This window comes from Neoarius graeffei, chromosome 8 (assembly GCF_027579695.1).
Source record: "Neoarius graeffei isolate fNeoGra1 chromosome 8, fNeoGra1.pri, whole genome shotgun sequence".
Classification (NCBI taxonomy): Eukaryota; Metazoa; Chordata; class Actinopteri; order Siluriformes; family Ariidae; genus Neoarius; species Neoarius graeffei.
Window position 1 is genome coordinate 51665763 of NC_083576.1, and position 22945 is coordinate 51688707.

The 22945-nt window shown below is 39.6% G+C and overlaps 1 protein-coding gene across 1 annotated transcript; it reads left to right on the forward strand.

The window, feature by feature from the left end:
* Nucleotides 1–733: 733 nt before the first annotated feature.
* On the forward strand, nucleotides 734–21855 carry cab39l1 (calcium binding protein 39, like 1). The gene is made up of 9 exons (XM_060927817.1): nucleotides 734–961; nucleotides 8463–8625; nucleotides 8818–8982; nucleotides 9221–9339; nucleotides 12224–12392; nucleotides 12488–12547; nucleotides 12721–12786; nucleotides 15891–16034; nucleotides 19625–21855. The coding sequence occupies exons 2-9, from the start codon at nucleotides 8509–8511 to the stop codon at nucleotides 19814–19816; spliced, it is 1032 nt and encodes a 343-aa protein (XP_060783800.1). The 5' UTR covers nucleotides 734–961; nucleotides 8463–8508; the 3' UTR covers nucleotides 19817–21855.
* The last annotated feature ends 1090 nt before the right edge of the window (nucleotides 21856–22945 follow it).

A 22945-nucleotide genomic window follows, 5' to 3' on the forward strand; every position in this document is an offset into this window, starting at 1 on the left:
CCTGATGAGTATCAGCAATGCTTTTTCTGAGGTCCTCAGAAATCTCCTTTGTTCGTGCCATGCTGCACTTCCACAAACGTGTTGTGAAGCTCAGACTTTGTCTTCTTCTGGTTTGATGGCGGTTGGCAAACCAGCGTATTTGGTGCATTACCGCCACCATCTGGACTGGAGTATAGAACAAGGATAGCTAACCACCCTAGATCAGACTTTGATAGATCCCTGTTCTTTAAATAAAACAGGGTGCCCACTCACACCTGATTGTCATCCCATTGATTGAAAACACCTGACTCTAATTTCACCTTCAAATTAACTGCTAATCCTAGAGGTTCACATGCTTTTGCCACTCACAGATATGTAATATTGGATCATTTTCCTCAATAAATAAATGACCAAATATAATATTTTTGTCTCATTTGTTTAACTGGGTTCTCTCTATCTGCTTTTAGGACTTGTGTGAAAATCTGATGATGTTTTAGGTCATATTTATGCAGAAATATAGAAAATTCTAAAGGGTTCACAAACTTTCAAGCACCACTAATTTGTTGAATTTGTTGCATAGGATTTGGTGATTTGTAACAAAGTACATTTTGGTAAATGCTTGTTATTGTTTGTTTGTTTGTTCTCGATCATTTAATAAATTCTGGTTACCGTCTATCAAAGGTATGCTCCTATTGGCCAGAAATAATGTCAATCTTGAGCAGTGGGCGGATCTATGAACACTCGCCAACTTCCCTGGTAGAGCTGCTCCTCGCTGGAGGGTTTTTAGTGAGCTCCAGAACATCAGACGTTAGCAGTAAATCGGACGGAGGTTTTTCCACCTTAGCAACAACAGACCACTTTGGGGGAGCGAATAGCATGTACAAACTTTTCTAAAGTCAGTTTTGTTTTGCTATTTATAGACATCTTTGTTTCCGACCGAGCTACCTTGTCCTGGGTGATTTTCAGAGTCGCCGTTTGAACAGTGAGTGTCCCTATCAAAACTTGTTAAACTGTCGCATGTTCGTGCTAATTAACGTGGTTTTTCAGAGTAAATTAAACTCATTCGCCTTCTTTGCACATCCATAATTCCGTGTAAAGGCAGCTCGGGCAGCAGTGAGTTTCTGTGCTGTTAGCTAGCGATACTTTTATTGCTGCATGTCAGTTGCGTTAGCTGGCTGTCATTGAAAAAGTTCAGTGTTTACACCGCATGCACTCTTGCTATGTCAGTGTAAAAAGAACAACACGGTTCAACTTGAGCACCTCCTGGCATAGCCTGTTGCTTTAAATATGTGTAATTCACCTTCTCTTGTCGACGCCGGCTTACTAAGTTAGCATTTTTGTTTCAGAGCCAGCACCCTAGCCTGCTAATCAAAGACAGGAAATCGACTTGTCCTGAGTTACCTAGTCAGCTAACGCTAGCTAGCGAGGTTTAAATGAGCGTAACACCAGCTGAAGTTGTATCACGCAGGTTTTGAGTAATTTAGAAAGCAGCCCCAGTGTCTAAAATCCAATTTTCAAAGAAATGTTCAAAGTTGGTTGAAACCTGCTGGCTCTGTCAGTCATTTTGACTGGGTGGTGGCAGTTGATAGCTTTCAGCCCTCAGCTTAGCCAGTTCAGCTAAATAACGCTGGCTCGGTTAATGAAGCACCACATCAGGGTGGTTTATTATTATTTTCTCGTGTGTGTGTGTGAGAACAGCTTTTTGTAAGACGGCCCGGAAATCCCATGTAGTGTAATTCCATAACATTGGCGCCACATGAGACACCTTAAAACTAGAATTTAGCCCACGGTGCGTTTGTCATTATCACTCTGTATGGAAGGGTGGAAAAAAAATATCTCTCTCGCTTCTAAAATGTAATGTTTTGCATGTTTTCACAACTTTACTGACTCTTTCTAGTTAAACAAATCTCTCTCTTATTCATTGTTCACACTGACTTATGTGTCTTGTAATGTATAACAAAATGTTATGGAATTCTGAGTAGCCACAAAACCCCTTCTATAATAATCCATATTTATGGAGGTGCTGAGAAAATGGACAAATTTATATACAGGCCAAACCCAAGTCAGCCATCCAAAAGGACTAAGTAAAAACGTTTTAATTGCAGGGAGACTTTGTTTCCATGTTTTATCGGCTCGGTTGAAATCTGTTATGCGACTCTTTTGGGCTAAAGCATTGTCACCATGACTGTAGAGGACATTATTGAAGGCAATGGGAAATGAAGCAAGTTCCTTTAAAAACGGCGCACACACAAAAAGATGGCTAAAGAAGCAGTGGCAATATATGTAAATGTGGCTTGTCTAAGTCAGATCACTTTTTGTATTTAATATAATATTAAAATATAAAGTTCTCCTGACTCTTTCAAAACTGTCAGTTAAATAAGTTTGAGTTAAAGGAACAGTCCACCGTACTTCCATAATGAAATATGCTCTTATCTGAATTGAGACGAGCTGCTCCGTACCTCTCCGAGCTTTGCGCGACCTCCCAGTCAGTCAGAAGCGCTGTCACTCCTGTTAGCAATGTAGCTAGGCTCAGTATGGCCAATGGTATTTTTTGGGGCTGTAGTTAGATGCGACCAAACTCTTCCGCGTTTTTCCTGTTTACATAGGTTTATATGACCAGTGACATGAAACAAGTTCAGTTACACAAATTGAAACGTAGCGATTTTCTATGCTATGGAAAGTGCGCACTATAATGACAGGCGTACTAACACCTTCTGCGCGCTTCGGCAGCGCATTGATATCTGAGCTCCGTATCAATGCGCTGCCGAAGCGCGCAGAAGGTGTTAGTACGCCTGTCATTATAGTGCGGACTTTCCATAGCATAGAAAATCGCCACGTCTCAATTTGTGTAACTGAACTTGTTTCATATCACTGGTCATATAAACCTCTGTAAACAGGAAAAACGCAGAAGAGTTTGGTCGCATCTAACTACAGCCCCCAAAAATACCATTGGCCATACTGAGCCTAGCTACATTGCTAACAGGAGTGACAGCGCGTCTGACTGACTGGGAGGTTGCGCAAAGCTTGGAGAGGTACGGAGCAGCTCGTCTCAATTCAGATAAGAGCATATTTCATTATGGAAGTACGGTGGACTGTTCCTTTAAAACTGCAGGTTCAGTGGCATTCTATCTGCTGTGGGGGGGGATGACTGACCATCCGACCAATCAGGACAAGGAGGCGTCTCTACTTGCATGTCAGTTCCCGTCTGTGTACTAGTATTCACATGTTCTTGCTCATGGCCCACATGTGTTTTGGAGGTGTGGTTCTGAGTAAAAATTGGAGAGAGCGCTTTATCAGGCCTGGCAAATGACTAGAGACAGGCTGCTGCTTGAATTATGAATGGGGCAGGGCCTGTATTACGGGAAGCCCCACCCATCAGTAAAAGAGCCAATCAACTTATTAGTAAAAATATAATTCTAAAAAAGCCAGGCTTATCAGACCCTTGCAATGCAGATGTATTTCCATGACCGTTTCTCCAACAGTCCTAACTAGTACTCTCAAATATTATGGAAATTCTTCTGCTTTAATTTTCTATCCATGCTAAATCAGCAGCCAGACTTGTTGGTGGAGGAGATATTGTGGCTTATGGGATGGATCATGGATATATCTGTAGAAACAAAGCTCCATATTTCATAACCTGCAGTCTAGTCAAAGACTAAAATCTTTTGCCTTAAAGGTACTTTTTAAAATGGGGGAAATATTAAGGAGAGTTTCAGAGGTGTCTCAATCTGTTAAGAGTAGTGACAGGTAGCAGCAAAGAGACAGGAAAAACAAAACATGCACCCGTTAACTTTCAGGCAAGTAAAGGTGTTTTGGATTTGACTGTTCGTAAAGATGTACAGGGTCAAGCACAAAGTTTAACCATTTTTATCATAGACTTAACTAATAATTACAATGCTGACAACAACATTGGAAGTGCTGCATTCCTGTCCATTTGGTCTCGTAAGTAAAATGGCACGATGTAATGACTGGAGTGTAAATTTTATATAAACACTTTATTTTAGTAATAAAGCACTTCCATCACGATGCCAGTTGCCCCATATTTATTTGCATCTACACAGTGTTACTTGCTTTAGGTTTTATACTTTTTGGGAGCTCTGGGTCCTGAATCAGCACTGTACCTGTAATGGTTCAGCCAGTCAGTAATCCTCGGTCACCTGTGTCAAACCTACATCTGTAAACTTAACATGGGTTTTAAATACAGTTTGAGCAATAAGATAGTTTCACTGGTTTCTGGGTTGTTCTGATTTAAAAAAAAATCTGTCTGGCAATTTTAATAGCAAAAATACAACAAAAGCAGTTTTTTTTTTTCTTTTCAACAAAGTGAGAGAGTGTCAAAAATATGAATCTGGAATGATCTGAACAGGAGTTTTGAGTGTTTGTTAACCCATCTGAGCAGTGAAACAAGGCAGTGTTAATTTGTCTAGGGTTGCATGTAGCAGACATCAGACATAAAACGCAATAACAGAGGCTAGAAAGAAATGGGACACAGAAATAAACAGGGAAATTAAGTAAAAAGAAAGAGAGAAAAAAAAAGAGCGCGGATCTCCAAACACATGAGAAGCCTATCTTGCGCACATATCACGCGGACTCCACACACGCATCACGTCTGAAGTCATAACTCATCAGGGGAAATCGTGTCCGCATTGGCATGTTCAAAAAACAACCTCGTGTCAACAATGATACCACATGCAAGAAAGAAAGAAAGAAAAAAAAAAAAGTCAGGCTACTCAACAACCAACCTGGCAGCAGCAGTCGTTGTCATGTAAACACAACACTTCGGGTATGCAAATGCTTCCCGTTACACACGATTGCTATGTCAATAAACATCATTTTGCCAAGATTTTAGAGACCCCCCAACATTTCCCAAATCATGTTTTCAAAGGATCTCATGTCTGTTTCAGGGGATCTCGGATCCCCCGAGTAACAAGACAGTGTTGTGGACATAGCCTACCTTGTACCGTTTCAAACTGCTGGGGTCATCCTTCATCAAACTGTTGACTTCTGTCGACAACCTTGGCTCCATACCAAGGCTGGATACAGTGTTTGTGATAAAAGACAGATCCAATTTAACACGAATCATAGCTTACTTTTCTTGTTAAAATGTGCAAAGGTCTCCACCATCTCATACTGCCTTGCACTGAAGGACTTAGTGTGCCGTCCAAAATGGCTGCATCACGTGACTTGGTCACGTGGGTGAAATACCTCAATTAACAGATGCTTCCTGGAAGCTCCAGCCCCTTCTCCAATCTGATGTGCTCTCGCTTTGTCAGGTTAAATGGAGAATAAAACTGTCAGTGATAGAAATGCTCCTTTTTCTGCCTTTTTTTTAGGTTTTGGATGATCAAATTGCTTATTGTGGTTTTTTTTTTTTTTTTTTTTAAATTGCTGGCATGACCCAAATATATCCCCTTCGAAATACTCAACCCTGATGTGATTGTGCTTTGCATACCTCTTTCGCCAACTTCAGTTGGCTCATACTATACAATTGGAGGTGCGGTTAATACGTTTATGGCAATGCAGTGGTCATGCTTCATTTACTCCTGATTTTATGTCGGTCTTCACGAAGAGTTGCACTGAGATCATTTTTAACTTTTTAAATTCTCTGTTTTTAACCAACAATTTTATATGGTCTTGTGTACACTTCCAATTTGAAAGCAATTCTCAAAAGCTTTACATGTACTGACCCTGACCTTGTATGATTGGAAAAATACCATGAAGTATTGCCAAGATGGCTGCCATTTGGATGGACTTTGGCTTTATTTGTTAAACTTTGAAGATTTACAACTGTTTGACTAATATTTAAAATATTAAAGTAAATGTTTAATTTGTTCTACTGAAGTTGGATTATATGAAGGTGACGACCTATCGTGGAGTAATGTAACACTCCAAACTGGTAAAGCATAAATATAATAAGAAATTGAATGTCTAAATGCAGTAGCCAGTTAGGTCCTGAGGTAAACGGTCTACTGCCTATTGAACACCACGTGTAAAATAAATAAAAATAAATCCTGTGTAATGGTCCATATAAACCACTCCAAATGATGGTAGAACTTTATTTCTACTGAAATTAAATAATAAATATTAATTTTTAGTTTTTTAAGATTTCTTTTAGGGCTTTTTCCACCTTTTATTGGATAGGACAGTGTAGAGACAGGAAATGAGCAGAAGAGAGATGGGGAGGGATCGGGAAATGACTTCAGGTTGGAATCTAACCCGGGTCCCCGGATTTATGGTATGGCGCCTTAGCCACCTGAGCCATATTAATTTAGTATTAATTATAAATTGTAGCAGTTACAGGTTACATATTACAGTGGTTTCTCAAGGTGCATCAACACCAAGATCCTACATCTTTTTTGATTCACTTTGATATTAATTTTATGTATGATTTTTAAATAAGAAACATTTTTGTAATTTGTGTTTGTCTTTGCACTGATAAAATTTTCACTTGTTTTGCTGCTGAAGGAAGGAACGTCACACGATTAATGCTGATGTTGGTTATAGGTGATGGACTGCAAGAGTATGTGTGTTAAAATTAAAATGCAGCCTACTTCTTACAGTGCAGTCAAAGAATGCCCCATTGATGTCATTTGTGACGTCTGCATGCCAAAAGTTGCAGGCTTTGAATAGCAAATTGATGATCCAGAAGAGCTTTGACGGTCATGGAAAAAGAAATCCTGACGGATGTTGGAAGAGTGCACCTCCTATGGCCCAATTTTCTACATTGTGCAAATAATCTGAATGATTCAGTCATTAAAACAAAAATCCTATTGCCTCAATGTAACCAGGATCTATACTGTTTAACAGTGATTTGGATGAATCCAAATATATTTAAATGTACAGTAAATTCAGTTAAAGGGTTACCTTGTAGGGCATCTGGTGGGTTTGTAATAACTGTAACTTATTGCTTTGCATGATGTATGCCTACACTACTCATCAGTGGAAAAGAACTGTCATATAACCACTGCTGATTGAGTGGTGGATTTTTCTCAAGGTGGCAGTAAAGTCCATATAGGCAAGTCTTGCTACTCAGCAGCCACCTTGGTAACACACCTGGGCAGTTATTTCAGGCCAATAAGACGAAGCCCCTATCTAAATGAATGGGGAAACAGCCATAACTGCACTTTCAGTGGCCGCTGGGACGTAAACTGCATGTATACAATCACCAGTCAAATCCTTAAATAGTTTGGTGACTTTGCCCCAAAATAAGGTTTAAAACAAATCCTATTTCATTTCTTCCATTTCCGGTTGACATGCGCATTCTGGCTGCTGCTTCTCACCGGACCGTTTTTTCCCCCTGTTTGTTTTTCTTTTGTGTAGTGGTTTTTTTTGTTTGTTTGTTTGTTTTGTTTTTTTTGGGGGGGGGTGTTGTCGGTCAGTTGTGGCGTAGCTCCGGATCCAGTTTTGGGTGTCGATTCCCTCCAGGCCTTGGTCTGCCATGGGTGATGCCTGTGCTCCTTGCTATGGACTAGAGTGAGCTCGTTGCTCTTTTAACATCAGGGTTGTCCAGTGCTCTGTGCGGTGGTGCTTTTGTGCTTGGCGTGGTATTCTCAGCAATGTTGCCCGGCAGCGTCGTGGCGCTGTGGGATTTATCTGCGTGCGCTGTTTGGTGGGACTGTGGTAGCTACGCCATTGGAATTACATCCTGACCCTCTTTTGGTGGACCCCCCCCCCCAAAAAAAAAAAAAAAAAAACAACTTGGGTGTGAGAAAGGCACTATATAGATTGAACTTTATTATTAAAAATATATTTATTTTTCTACTACGCATGTGCAAGGTTGCTACGAGGCCACTATGCGTCTCCTGTGCATGTACAACTGTGTGGTTGCATTAGTGGAACAACATGATTGGCTTAATGTTTCCCGGTTCTGATTGGCTTTTTGGGGGAGGGGGTGGGATATGTGCATAAAACTGCTATCTTTGGTGTCATGGACTTTCCTCATGGATTTCTAATCAGGGTTGTTATGGTGGGAAGTCTCCTCCTTTTGTAACCGTGACTCTGGCATGGTAGTGTGTATGGTGTTGGTGCAAGTGTATGAGGCACAGAAATGTTGCTGGGTTTGTGTTAACCACTTTTGGGTGATTTCTGTACTCAGCAATGACGGTGAGGTCTTTAGAATTCCCTAGCAATGTACACGCATATCTCAACATTCAACATCTACTGAAATACAGCTGATGTCAGTGTTATGGGGACCCTTGGTGGTCCACTTCTATCAATGTATGACCGTAATGGTACAATGACAGATTGTACATGGCTTAATTATATTGTCAAAGTTCATCTGTATGATGCGTACCTGATTAAAATGCAGATACCCAATATGCCAGCAGAACTGTATATTTTTGTTTTCAGTGACGTACAGAAGATAAAACTTGATCAGGTGTTTGCACTTGAATTCAATACTTATTTAATTGTTGGCTCAAATACCCTGATTTTTCATTTCATACATATCACAGTAGATTTTTGTATTTGTTGTTTCTTGGAAGGTGAAACGTTTCTTGCTTCATCCAAAAACAAGCACACCATCTAAACATGCCATTCCCTTTCGGGAAGTCTCAGAAGAGTCCAGCAGAGATTGTGAAGAATCTCAAGGAGAATGTGGCATGCTTAGAGAGGCTGGAAACATCTGACAACAAGAAAAGTGAAAAGGTAAACAACAGTGCACATGCATGAATACAAGGTTAATTTTTGTGTGTGTTTGGTGTCCAGCAGCTATGTATACTGGTGATGTTTGTTGGGGGGGTGAAAAAAAAATGAAGTGAGTTTCTGCTTGAAATGTTAGATTGGTGCATGCCGGGGCAGTCGTGATGTGGGTGGTAAGATGACAGATTTTTGCAACAGGTTGCTGAGGAAGCGTCAAAGAACCTAGCATTATTGAAAGAGGTGTTGTGTGGTACTGGAGACAAGGAGCCTCAGACAGAAGCAGTGGCCCAACTGGCACAGGAGCTCTACAATACCAACCTCTTCATTGCCCTCATAGCCAACCTGCAGAGGATCGACTTTGAGGTGATGTTTCAGTTTGGATTTTGTTTTGCAATATTTGGTATATTCGATGTGGTTTTGTTTGGTGCATTTTTTTTTTTTTTTTTTTTTTTTTTTTTAAATCTAGTCACTACTTGTATGTTTTTATGGTTCTTTTACCCAGAGTTCCACATCATGATATAAATTCAAATGTACTAAGAAGGTTAAGAAATCTGGTAAATCTTGATTTAAACTCAACTGTACTTAATTTTACTCCACAAAGGGAAAGAAAGATGTGGTTCATCTGTTCAGTAACATAGTGCGGCGTCAGATTGGCACCCGCACACCCACAGTCGAGTACATTTCCTCCCACTCTCAGATCCTCTTCATGCTGCTGAAAGGGTGAGTTTTCCAGGCCCCAGGGTGCAATCATGATTAGCACTTTCCCAAAAAAGCATTGATTATGCTGTCAGTTCCAGTTGCCAATACTGATATATACTGTCAATTGTGTTATAGCTACAGAGTCTACATTTACCAGTTCTGTTCTTAGAGTTGCAAGCAATACACTTTTTAGTGTATAATTGGTCAATACATGCATTAATAAATTCTTATTTACATGTTCAGTTAATAGTCTGGTTTATTTCTCAGTCTTGTTTTTCTCCTTTTCATGTTCTCGCAAACATATTTAATGGTAAACAAATACTTGCCTTTCAAGTAGCACCATTGGCCCGTAGTAAAAACCCTAATTTGATTTCCTTTCACATCACAGCTGTCTAAGTATCTCATCGATAGCCAAGAAGAACCTGCTGGTTAAGCACAATGATGGCATTTCATGTGTGTTGGTCAGGTTATGCACACAACTGTGCATTTAACATTATGCTCCGAGCAAATCCAACCGTGCTATGACCTTGCATTAGTGGCACCTCAAACTAATGTACTAGCTGCCTACTCAAATCAAAGTTTTTAGCTCATGTTCAATAAGGGAGAGTTAACTCATGATCATCAGGGAGTGTGTTTAAAAAAAGTGTGTTTTTATATATATATATATATATATATATATATATATATATATATATATATATATATATATATATATATAAGTGCCTTGCAAAAGTATTCATAGCCCTTGAACTTTTTTCACATTTTTCCACCTTACAACCACGAACTTAAAAGGTTTTTTTTTTTTTTTTAAATTGAGATTTTGTGATGGACCAACACAGAGTAGCACATAATTGTGACGTGAAACGCAAATGATAAATGGTCTTCAAAATTTTAAACAAATAAAAATCTGAAAAATGTGGTGTGCATTAGTATTCAGCCCCCTGTCCTCTGATACCTCTAAATACAATCCAGTGCAATCAACTGCCTTCAGAAGTCACCTAATTAGTTAAGTCCTACTGTGTGTAATTTACTCTCAGCATAAATACACTTGTTCTGTGAAGGCCTCAGTGGTTTGTTAGAGAACACTGAAGAACAAACAGCATCATGAAGACCAAAGAACTCACCAGACAGGTCAGGGATAAAGTTCTGGAGAAGTTTAAAGCAGGGTTAGGTTATAAAAAAAATATCCCAAGCTCTGAACATCTGAAGAAGCACTGTTCAATCCATCATTCAAAAATGGAAAAAGTATGGCACAACTGCAGACCTACCAAGACATGGTTGTCCACCTAAACTGACAGAGCAAGCAAGGAGAGCACTGGTCAGAGAAGCAGCCAAGAGGCCCATGATCACTCTGGAGGAGCTGCAGAAATCCACAGCTCAGGTGGGAGAATCTGTGCACAGGACAACTATAAGTCGTACACTCCACAAATCTGGCCTTTTTGGAAGAGTGGCAAGAAGAAAGCCATTGCTGAAAGACCGGCATAAGAAGTCCCGTTTGCAGTTTACCAGAAGCCATGTAGGGGGCACAGCAAACATGTGGAAGAAAGTGCTTGAGACCAAAGTTGAACTTTTTGGCCTAAATGCAAAGCGCTATGTGTGGCGGAAAACTAACACTGCTCATCACCCTGCACACACCATCCCCACTGTGAAACATGGTGGTGGCAGCATCATGCTATGGGGATGCTTTTCTTCAGCAGGGACAGGGAAGCTGGTCAGAGTTGATGGGAAGATGGATGGAGATAAATACAGGGCAATCCTGGAAGAAAACCTGTTGGAGGCTGCAAAAGACGTGAGACTGGGAAGGAGATTCACCTTCCAGCAAGACAATGACCCTAAACATACAGCCAGAGCTACAATGGAATGGTTTAGATCAAAGAATATTCATGTGTTAGAATGGCCCAGTCAAGGTCCAGACCTAAATCCCATTGAGCATCTGTGGCAAAGCTTGAAAATTGCTGTTCACAGACGCTCTCCATCCAATCTGGCTGAGCTTGAGCCATTTTGCAAAGAAGAATGGGCAAAAATTTCAGTGTCTAGATGTTCAAAGCTGGTAGAGACATGCCACAAAAGACTTGCAGCTGTAATTGCAGCAAAAGGTGGCTCTACAAAATATTAACGCAGGGGGGCTGAACACTAATGCACATCACATTTTTCAGATTTTTATTTGTTTAAAACTTTGAAGACCATTTATCATTTTTGTTTCACTTCACAATTATGTGCTACTGTGTTGGTCTATCTCATAAAAGCTCAATAAAAAACCTTTCAGTTCGTGGTTGTTAGGTGGAAAAATGTGAAAGTTCAAGGGGTATGAATACTTTTTCAAGGCATTGGATTATTTACCAATTACTGCTGTCTAAATCTTAAAGTTGCTATTTATTATTAAGTCAATGCAAGTGTATAGTTTACTTGGTCATGGTTAAGACCCCACCTTTGGTCTTGTGCCTTATTCAGACTAGAGTAGTTGAGAAGGTAGGGTAATGTAATTATTGCCTTTGTAGCGCTGGAATGTTAGATCCATCTGGTAGGTTGAGTGCCGAGCACAGCTAAAGCCTATATACATGTTATGGGATTCTACAACAAGCGGTTATACTAGGTGTCAAAACAGTCTTTGACAGAATAGTCTGGAAATCCTATTCCATCTGAATAGTACTTTAGCTTTTTGGCTAACACTTGGTATGAAATCAGTTAATATAGATCTTTTCACAATATGGTAAAATGTTATTGCTGCCTTCAATAGGTAAAGTCCTTGTTTTTTTTTAAAACTTGCATTAATGGGTAAATTGTCATACCTGCTAAAATAAAGATTTTGTTGGCGAACTCAGATTTCTAAATTTTTAGATAAGTAATTATCCTTCAGTCATGTGATGTTCTTCATTGGTGGCCATGTATTCTCTGATAATTGCAGCTATGAAACTCCAGAAGTGGCTCTGAACTGCGGCATGATGTTGCGAGAGTGTCTCCGTCACGAGCCCTTGGCCCGTACTGTTCTGTTCTCTGAGGACTTCTATTGCTTCTTCCGCTATGTGGAACTCTCCACTTTCGACATTGCCTCAGATGCCTTTGCTTCATTTAAGGTCAGTTATTTTCTACAATTTTCCTGTTTACATGACTTCAATTAAAAAAAAAAAATTGAACTGACGTTTGTTTATATGCTTTTCTTATTTTCTAGGATCTTCTAACAAGACACAAAATCATGTGTGCAGATTTCTTGGAGACAAATTACGACAGAGTAAACATCTCCTTTAAATTTCTATAAAGATTTTCATTCTTTTTAGTATAATTCAACCATATGCTAAAAAGCAAGTTTGCAGATGGTTTAAGGTGATCTATGCGGTTCTTCAAAGCTTCACAGAAATACGACTGTGCATCTGTTGAAATTGAAATATTTTGACAAATTTCCAGGTATTTACAGAGTACGAAAAGCTTCTGCATTCTGATAACTACGTCACCAAACGACAGTCTCTGAAGGTGAGGGTACTTGCAAACACCTGTCACATGTTAACCATGACCTCAAGATAGATGTTCACCTGTTTTGGCAGATACATAACTCATAGCTGTGTTGAAATCTCAGGTTGCATTTATGTTTCTTCCTTGTAATTAGTATATCCACATATTTGGGCAAATTTGCTTTGTGAAGGAATGTCCTGTTTTTTTTTTTTTTTTCAGCATTTATCCTTAAAAGTATGTCATGTTTCTGGTTGCTGTCCACATTCCAGCAATTCTGTGATTTGAAACAGAGATGGTCACATGTGAGCTTAGCAGTCATACTGATGCTCTGGACACACTAGCACTGTGATTTTTAGATCTTGCTGTAGATAAATCTGCTTAAGCCATTTTGAATGTCAAGTGAGTCGGACAACAGCCAAACAAGTAACTTCCTATAGCATGGATCTACACTATGTATTGTTTTTCAGGAAATCATACTGTATTTTAAACCCACAGATATATATATATATATATATATATATATATATATATATATATATATATATATATATAGTAGGACTCGCATATGACTGTGCAACTGTTTGAAATTGCTCCTTTAAAGGTAGACTGCCTTTCAGATTTTTCACGTGTAGGTCACAAAGAATTTTCCCTGCCACCCAATTATTTTTGTGTAGTGGACTGAAAGCTACTGAATTCAAATCAGACTTCCTAATTTTATTTATTTTTAATAGAGCAATTAATGAATTTAGGGCCATGTGGCCCTAAATTCTCTGCTCTTTTTTTTTTTTCCCCCCCCTCCTGCTTCACCATGACCCAATTCAAGATACTATGTCATGCATCACGTGGTGGGCTTCCCCCATTCGCGCAAGGCATTGTGGGATACAAATTTGAAACAGGAAAGGAAAAATGGAGGACGCAAGTGTGCGACTAAAACATGAAAGACAGACTACAGCAACAGAAAGCGAGAAGAAAAGATATGTTGTGAAGGAAGGGAAATGCTGGACCAAACTAATAAATGTCTGCGGTCAGCGAGCACCTCCGTGTGATCAGCTGTTCGTTTAGCGACAGAATTATGTAACTCTGTGCACAGTCAAGGTAAACCTGTAGATGGCGGCAATGCAACACTGGATGCCAGCTGCCGTAAAACCCAAAAGAAACGGGCAAACCTGCGCATAGGCCGGTAGCTGTAACACGTAGAATGCCTAGAAAATGACTTTCGTGGAAACTATCTTGGAACTACTTTCTGAAATGGCTTTTCTGGTCTCAAATATGTATCCAACTATGTGATAAAAGTTCTCCACGAGATACCTGCACATAAGTGAATAAAAATTCTATGATTGTCAGAAATAATGAATAGGTAATAATATTTCCTTCGATATTTCTCATTCTTTTACACTTTCTCAGAGTGGCCTCATTATTTGGGGGACATTTGGGCACTTTTGTCACATGCTGAATCAATAATTTCTAGTGGGGATGTAAGTGACGGCATCTTGGTTATGATGAATAGTGCTATAACTCATTCTATTAGACCCCTGCATAAAAATGCATATTACCCAGCAACTACCTCAAACTGTATCCATCAATAATATCTCTGAAAGATAAACCTACCCAGCAGGTTGTTTTCTTGTAAGAAACTTGGTGTAGTCAGCATAGCATGGTCTGTGGTAACAGACCTCAATTGCTATACAGTCTTTTTCATGAATATGTACAAGCACGCCTTCATCGTTTTTTGCCTCGGCAGCATTTCGCAACAAACCTAGAAAAGTAAATAAAACAATATGCCTAAGTTTCATCAAATGCCAACAAAAATCACAACAAAAGAAATAGCCATGTCATCAAATCGTATCATTTTAGCCTATGAATTCTTTATTCATGAAAAAATTCAATTTTGATAAAACCTATTTAATTTGGAACAAGCTTGGGGGTTTACATCCCTCATTAGGCCTACATGTATTTAATAGATTGGTTGGGCCAGCCATTAAGATTTTAGGACTTTGTTAAAATAAATCCTATAAAATCTTTTTACTTACCTCCATCAACTGTCTCAGCTTTTACAAGTTTAGCTCTTGTTCTTTTACCCTTGGCTGTGATAAATCTGTCGAATTTCTTACATATTATGCAGACAGGTGGTAATATGCAGCTTTTTTTCTGTACCAGACGATCCAAGCGTTGTTTCTGTTTTCCTCCTTTTGGTGTGCTGTAGTTGTTGTTGGCCAAAACCTTCTGTTCTAGATCGTAATAGTTTTGGAGAGGAAATCCTCTGAGCCGACTCAGCTTTGGCTGTCTGCCTCTTTCTAGCGGCAGCTATTCGCTTCTTGTCGACAAACCATCGATAACAAGTAGGATGAAAGCCTGTACCGCTCGGTAGATCTTCACATTCGAGATGTTGTAGTGGTTCAGTGTTCTCGACAATTGTCCGCTCAATCCCGTCAGTTTCCTTCCAGTCAGAACAACATTTACGGAATGTATCCCACCTCTTTTTCGAAAACGGTTCAGAGTCTTCATTTCCAACTGATGGGAGGTGCATAAGACATTTATACTTTGCTGCAGAAGGGGTTTTTTGGCGATTTTCTCTCTCCATGCTGCCCTCCATGGGCGCAGCCATCTTTGTTTATACTACGTCACGACCTACTTAGGCGCTTGCTCATTGGCTGGAAAGCTAACCTAGATTACTCTTCATCGTGCTAATTTTGAACGTTTTCAAGGTGCTATAACTATCAGTGTGCGTGGTTTTGAATGGAGAACTTTTTATTCTACGTTCTAAATATCGTTATCAATCATTCTACGTAAAAATTATGTAGTTCCACGAGATGTGCCACGAGAGTGAAATATACAAGTTACAGCTACCGGCCTAGCATGTGCACACGGACTTCTTCTGTCTGCTTGACTGCGTGAAGCGAGTGATTTCATGCACATTGTTTGCTAGGGAATCCCCTCAAATTAAATAACTTCCCAGCCACAAAATGGCCTTTTTTTGAGATTTTACAAGAATAAACATCACAATGACTGACTAAATTTCAGAGGGAACTAATTTTCACTGATTTTATGAAATCGAAAGGCCGTCTAGCTTAAAGACTTTTTTTTTTTTTAAAATTATTATTTTTTTAATTTTATGTTACACACAGCTTTTGGGAGAACTCTTGCTGGACAGACACAACTTTACAGTCATGACCAAATACATTAGTCGAGCCGAGAACCTGAAACTGATGATGAACCTGTTGAGAGATAACAGCCGCAACATCCAATTTGAAGCTTTTCATGTCTTTAAGGTATGTTTCTCTTGGCAACCTGACTACTGTCTCTGGCTAGTAGAAATATGCGGGAGTACTTTAATGACTCCCTCCTTTTTGGAGTTGGGCAATAATCCAACTTTTGCATAGTGTGATAGATTTCATTTTCTGATGTTAGTATGTTCTTGTTAATATTTTGCATTACTTTACAGGTATTTAGCAGACACTCTTATGCAGAGTGATGTACAACAGGAGACTCACATACCCACAGTAGTGAGCAGCCCAGGGAGCAGTTGGGGGTTCAGTGCCTTGCTCAAGGGCACTTCAGCCATTCCTGCTGGTCCAGGGAATCAAACCTGTGACCTTTTAGTCCCAAAGCTGCTTCTCTAACCTTTAGGCCATAGCTTCCCCAATATTTAGCTCTGTTTTACATTTCTTGCCCACAGGCTGTGTAAAATCTATCTTTAAAGGTGGCATACCTCTTTTTTTCCATAAGCAGACACAGGTCCCTGAGATCTTAAATGTCTGTTGCATGGTTTGGTCAAAATAATACAGCCCTGTTTGAAACTGCTGGTTTGAGTACCTGTTCCTTTAAATGATACACTGCTTATCCCACCCCACTTTTCCATTGGCCAGTCATGTAGCACTTTCTTCATGACTTTTTTTTTTTTTTTTTTTTTTTTTAAAATTTATAAATCCACCGAACAGGGGCGGCACGGTGGTGTAGTGGTTAGCGCTGTCGCCTCACAGCAAGAAGGTCCGGGTTCGAGCCTCGTGGCCGGCGAGGGCCTTTCTGTGCGGAGTTTGCATGTTCTCCCCGTGTCCGCGTGGGTTTCCTCCGGGTGCTCCGGTTTCCCCCACAGTCCAAAGACATGCAGGTTAGGTTAACTGGTGACTCTAAATTGACCGTAGGTGTGAATGTGAGTGTGAATGGTTGTCTGTGTCTATGTGTCAGCCCTGTGATGACCTGGCGACTTGTCCAGGGTGTACCCCGCCTTTCGCCCGTAGTCAGCTGGGATAGGCTCCAGCTTGCCTGCGACCCTGTAGAAGGATAAAGCGGCTAGAGATAATGATGAGATGAGAATCCACCGGACACTGTGGCTGGTGGATTCTGAATCATCTTTTTACCAGTCACTTTCTTGTTTTAACTGGAAGTGTGTAACTGTATGTGAAGAATAATGCAGGAAGAGCTACAATATTCAAGCATGCTCATTTTGGTAAATTGGCTATTTTATTTCATAAGTTAAATATTTAAACTTGAGGAAAGTACTGATATTCTCTCTCATGCATGCACGTAGAGACAACTGTGAACTGATGGAAGTTGCATTTGATGAGTTGGGCAGGTTTAAAATAAATAAATAAAAACACTAACCATTCATGGTTTAGTGTCTCTCTTGACTGGGAGATTGAGAGTTCTACTTGCAGTTGGGTCATACCAAAGACCATTATCAAAATGGTACCTACTGCCATCTGTCGAGGCACACCGCAGTACAGATGTGAGTGGGGAGTCAAACTCTTGCAGTTACCAGAGGACTGGCCCCCCCACTGTAACCCTAGCTATGTAATAGGTGAGAGGCTGAGGGCTCCTGAAAGGGACATCGGTGCTGCCCAATCCGCCTCAAGGGCCTGGTTAGTACTGGGACAGGAGACTGCTTGGGAAGATCAGGTCCTGGCATGGGAATGGACTTGAACCATTCATGGGACTCCCCTTTCTTGGCTTTTCTCCACTTCTCATTAAAAAAAAAAATTGGCCCGTCTCCCCTGGGAGGTTTTCTCTGCAGACCTCCTAACCCCTACGGTGTAACATTTATTTATTTGGGCTCAATGCAAGCCTAGGCTGCTTGACCTGAGGTTATTCCCTTTTTAACAGTTACTTGAGTGTTCAATGCTCATGTTAGCACTAGTTAGCATTTTATGCTCAAGTTGCCACATTGAGTCGTCTTGTTTCACTTGGACACTTTAACGAGGAGACAAAGTGTCCAAGTGAAACAAGCAGACTCGTGATTCAGTCTGCGTTGTGGAACATTACAAATGGTTCTCTTACAGTTGCATTATTTCTTTGTATGTGCTACTTTTATTTACCCAACACTGTGGCTGGTAGGTTGAGCAAATTCACATGCCACTATGCAGAATCACCCACATTTGGCAGGTAATGGGTGCTAATTTCCAACACTGGTGTAAATGCTTAGATGAGGGGGTGTCATAATTCAACGAGCTCCTTGTGAGACAGAAAGGGGAGCCAAATTTGAATGGCTTGTTGAAGCCCATGTTTTCTGAAATGGGCAGCCCAAAAGAAACTGACTGGGACGTCTCATTTTAGAGTTTGTGGGTTGGTAGGCACTCCAGATGCCTAAATATGCATAAGCACTGAAAAAGTGAGGGGTTTTTTCCCCCCATAAGTCTCCTTTAAATTATGCCATGTCACAAACTGCTTCCTTTATAAATGTTTGCTCACTACATATGAGAGAACATCACTAATTGGCTGTACGTTCTGTATCATGCAATGCATGACTAATGAAGTTAAGGCTCTGGCAAATGTCTAAATATTTTGTAATTTTAACTTGTACCTGTTATTTACTGTACAACCTATCATTACATTGTTGGCATAATGTGGTGATGCTGTTGTCACAATACCAAAAGGTTTAAGTACTAGGTACAGTATTGAGAGTCTTGATAGCAGGTAGGAAAAAGATTACTTTGATTAAAATGGATAAATGTTAAAATGTGGCAATACAGAAGTAATTGAGAAACCACAAATCATTAAAACCAACCAAAATGCAGATTCTTGGCTATTATGACGCATAAGTAACTCAATGATGCAAATCTGGTTTCATTTAACATGTTTTGAAGTCACTTAGAGACACGTAGCACTGAACAGTTGGCAGGTAGGAGGCCGTTGCTGTTGTGAACGTTTTAATTAAGCAATATTACGCACACACAAGTGCAGTTATAGTGAATATCAGCATGGCTGTGATTTCGGCCTTAGGTGTGAGGCTGCAGGTCAAGTATCGCAGAGCTAACTGTTGTTAAATATTAGTTATAGAAGTGATGGTTATAGCCTGATTACTGTACAACCTCAAACTGCACTGTGTTCGTGTACCGATAAGCAGTACTATTTCACCAAGTTATGGTGTTTGTGTTTTTTCACATCTCTTTTTGAACACCAACATTCAGTCGCCATCAAAATCAGGCTTTATAAAAATTAGTTGATTCGTTTATTACAGACTTGAAGAAAAGGGTTACTACACAAGAAAAGCAGTTAACCTTTGAACTCATTAATCAAGTCTTAGTTGAAGTCGTTATGCTTGCCAGCCATATTTTTCCCCCCAAGTTGCACATTGGCCATTTTCTCATGGAGGGATTTATAACTTATTTTTCACACTGGATTTGTTGTGTTCAATGCTAGTCTTTATCAGGAAGATAAAAATATGCCCAAGTCTCACACTCTTTGAGCTTGCCACTGTATGGGTTTAAAATGACCACTTTTTAAGTCAGTACAGTTGCATTAAAAAGCAATATTGGAATGAAGGGTTGTCTTGGATGGCGCTATCCCTCATTTTAACCACTATGATGCTAGATTAAATAGCCTCAGCTTTTAAATTTAAACGAGCTTTTTGTTTGCTTATCAGGTGTTTGTGGCAAATCCAAATAAGACACCACCTGTTTTGGACATCCTGTTGAAGAACCAGTCCAAACTGGTGGAGTTCCTGAGCCAATTCCAAACAGACCGCTCAGAGGACGAGCAGTTCTGCGATGAAAAGAACTATCTCATCAAGCAGATACGAGATCTCAAGAGGCCCACACCACTGGAGGAAGCATAAAGGACAAAAGAACAGGATTGAACAGTTGGGATGGTGACGTGTTTTATGCAGTTGAGGAAATAACAAAGTATGACGAACAGGCCTCTCTCAGATCCCATTTCTTTGCAGCTGACCTCCAAGAAGCGTAAAAAATATTGTAGTCAATATGTGCAAACTCAGTTTTATTTTGTTTTTTCCCCTTTGCCTAGGAAAAAGTGTGAATTTGCTGTGCGAAAAGCAAGAGGGACCCAACACTCTTTTAACCCCCCACCCCGTACATGAAACATTTATGTTGGATTATTTTGAGCCTTCTGATTTTCTGGCATCAGTCTCTCTGCAGCTCTTGACTGAACTGTTTATCCATGATTATAAAAGCAGCTTAAATAATTAGTTGAGCCCTTTCCAGGGCACTTAAATTCCCCCCTCTTTTAATGAAGCAGGAATTGAAGTGCTTAAGGAGGAAAGTCATTTCTACTACATTTCAAGTCTTGGGTAGGCTCTTAAAGCTGTTTTTAGAGGTGCATTAAAAGCAAATGTTAACATTTGAAGCAAAGATGTAGATCACAGATATCACGAATTTACAAAGTAAGGCACACTTTTTATGCCAGCCTTATAATTAAATAAACTTCCCTTCTCTCCAAAAGATAATTGGAAATGTTTTTAACATTTCAAAGGGGAATTTCCAGCAAAACTGGCTAGAATGCAGAACTTGTAGGCGTTATAGGTTTACCGTATCATTTCTGACCGCATGCTCGTTGCTCAGTGGTTACATTATTTAAAAAGCATTGATTGGTTGATGCTCTCAAATAGTATTTATACTATTATTCTGATTTAGTTTGGTCAGCATATTTAACTGGATGTGAGGCTAATTAAGATGTGGGTTTTTTTGTTTGTTTTTTTAAATGGCTATTGTTAAATTTATTAGCTGTGAGACTAATTCTGGGTATGCATATTTCACTGATGTACACATGGAACATTTTAACTTGCACTGTAAAATTGTAAAAATGATTTACAGATCCATGTTTGATGCTTCTTAGGTGCTGCGTTTTGAATTTCAGCCTACGCACATGAACTTAGTGACCATTTAAAGCCTTTTACAGGTGCCACACACGTACTTAACACCATTTTCAACCCATCATCTGTACTGTCAACCTTGAACGAGTCAAAACTGTGGTAATGTGTTCTATCTTAAGATTGTATTTTAGGTTCAAATCTATATTGCACTTTTCAGTACATCTTATGGGAAGGTCTTTTTGAATGGAAACACACAACCTGATTCTACTGAAAGGCCTTTGTTGAATTAGTTTATCTTAAGTTCAGCTTTGTATTCAGTGTACTGTTTTGCATAAATTCTTCTCTTATATACCTCATAGGTTTTGAGTTCCTTAAGTGCTGTGTACTTAAGTGTCCTTTCCCCCCTTGACCAGTTTTATGATAAATTACCATGACCGTGATGTCAGTTATGCATAAAAATGTAAACTCTTAACACATTTTGCCCTTCAGTTGCTGAATAGGATCTACAAGGGAAAACATTAACTGTGATATGTGCTGGTACGGTACTCTTGAATGTGAGCTGATATTTTTCTCAGTGTATGTAGATGTTTTAGTTTTTTGACTTTGTAGAGTAAAAATCCCTTTTACTGTAGCATGATAGTGCCAAGGACAAGCAGATGCGTACAGCAAGTAGAGTGCAGGGTTTAATAAGATCAACACATGTAACTGACTGCCTTCGTCTTTTACAAATGGTACAAAGTGGGACTGTGAACTTCCATCATACCAAGATGTGTCTTTCTGTACTGAGTCAGCACAAGCTTATTAGTTTATCTTAAACTTTAAACCTATATAATAGTCAAATACAGGAACAGTGGGACAAAAATGAATTCAATTGTTGGGCTAAATAGTTTTATATAAAGAGTGGTGCAGTTTTGGACAGGATACAAATGCCACGCTTTGTCACCTGGTTTTCATAACTGCTATGTCTGTTGATAAAAATGACAATATCCAATGCTTACTAAATTGTGTGGGGTTTCTGGCTTCAGGATTAAATAAGTTTTACTCTACTTTCAGTTTCCTGCATGTTTTCTGTTGTCTGTTCCACTATATAAGGATGTGTACATAAAAGGTTTATCTGAAGACGTATTGCAAATGAACTGTGCATGGCTCAATCCTTTGGAAAAAAAAATTGCTTGAGAAACAACTTAAGTCAGTTTAAAGAGGCCACCAGAGTTCTGGTAAAGTTGTAAATATGCTGCTTGAACAACCTTCTGAAAGTATATTAGCAGCATAACTCATGGGGCATGAGTTATGCTGCTAATATAGTTTCAGAAGGTTGTTCAAGCAGCATATTTACAACTTTACCAGAACTCTGGTGGCCTCTTTAAACTGACTCCCCCCCCCCCCCCCCCCCCCCCCAAAAAAAAAAAAAAAAGGTGTAGAAGAAATTGCTATTTTGGGGGAAAGCAACTACAGTGCCGGAGTGTGTGTATATACACAGGCTGCCCCCGTGTTCTTTGCTCCTAGTCCCACAAGAGCAAATTCTCTTTAGACCTTTCCAAGCTTTTTTCATGGACCTGGTTCAATCCTTTAAGTATTTGGACAGGAGAAACCCTACATGTTGCAGTGATGTGGCTTAAAATGAACACTGGACTTTCTTGTCTTGGCTGAGTCACTGGTTATTAAAATGTTGGCCCAGGTGCTCTGGAGCTGCGAGTTCTGCACAAGTCTCCTCCACCTTCCTCTGCAGGCTCACCACAAAAATTATTGAAAGGTCCAATACCTTCATTTTTTTTTTTTTAAATCAAGTCATTTTTATGCCAGTACTACAACCCCAATTCCAAGAAAGTTGGGACAAAGTACAAATTGTAAATAAAAACGGAATGCAATGATGTGGAAGTTTCAAAATTCCATATTTTATTCAGAATAGAACATAGATGGCATATCAAATGTTTAAACTGAGAAAATGTATCATTTAAAGAGAAAAATTAGGTGATTTTTAAATTTCATGAAAACAACACATCTCAAAGTTGGGACAAGGCCATGTTTACCACTGTGAGACATCCCCTTTTCTCTTTACAACAGTCTGTAAACATCTGGGGACTGAGGAGACAAGTTGCTCAAGTTTAGGGATAGGAAGGTTAACCCATTCTTGTC

Excerpts from the sequence above, each read along its gene's own strand:
- cab39l1 (XM_060927817.1), top strand. The coding sequence starts at position 8,509 with ATGCCATTCCCTTTCGGGAAGTCTCAGAAGAGTCCAGCAGAGATTGTG. Across the intron at positions 8,626-8,817 it reads ACAACAAGAAAAGTGAAAAG|GTTGCTGAGGAAGCGTCAAA; the intron begins GTAAACAACAGT and ends TTTTTGCAACAG. Across the intron at positions 8,983-9,220 it reads TGCAGAGGATCGACTTTGAG|GGAAAGAAAGATGTGGTTCA; the intron begins GTGATGTTTCAG and ends TACTCCACAAAG.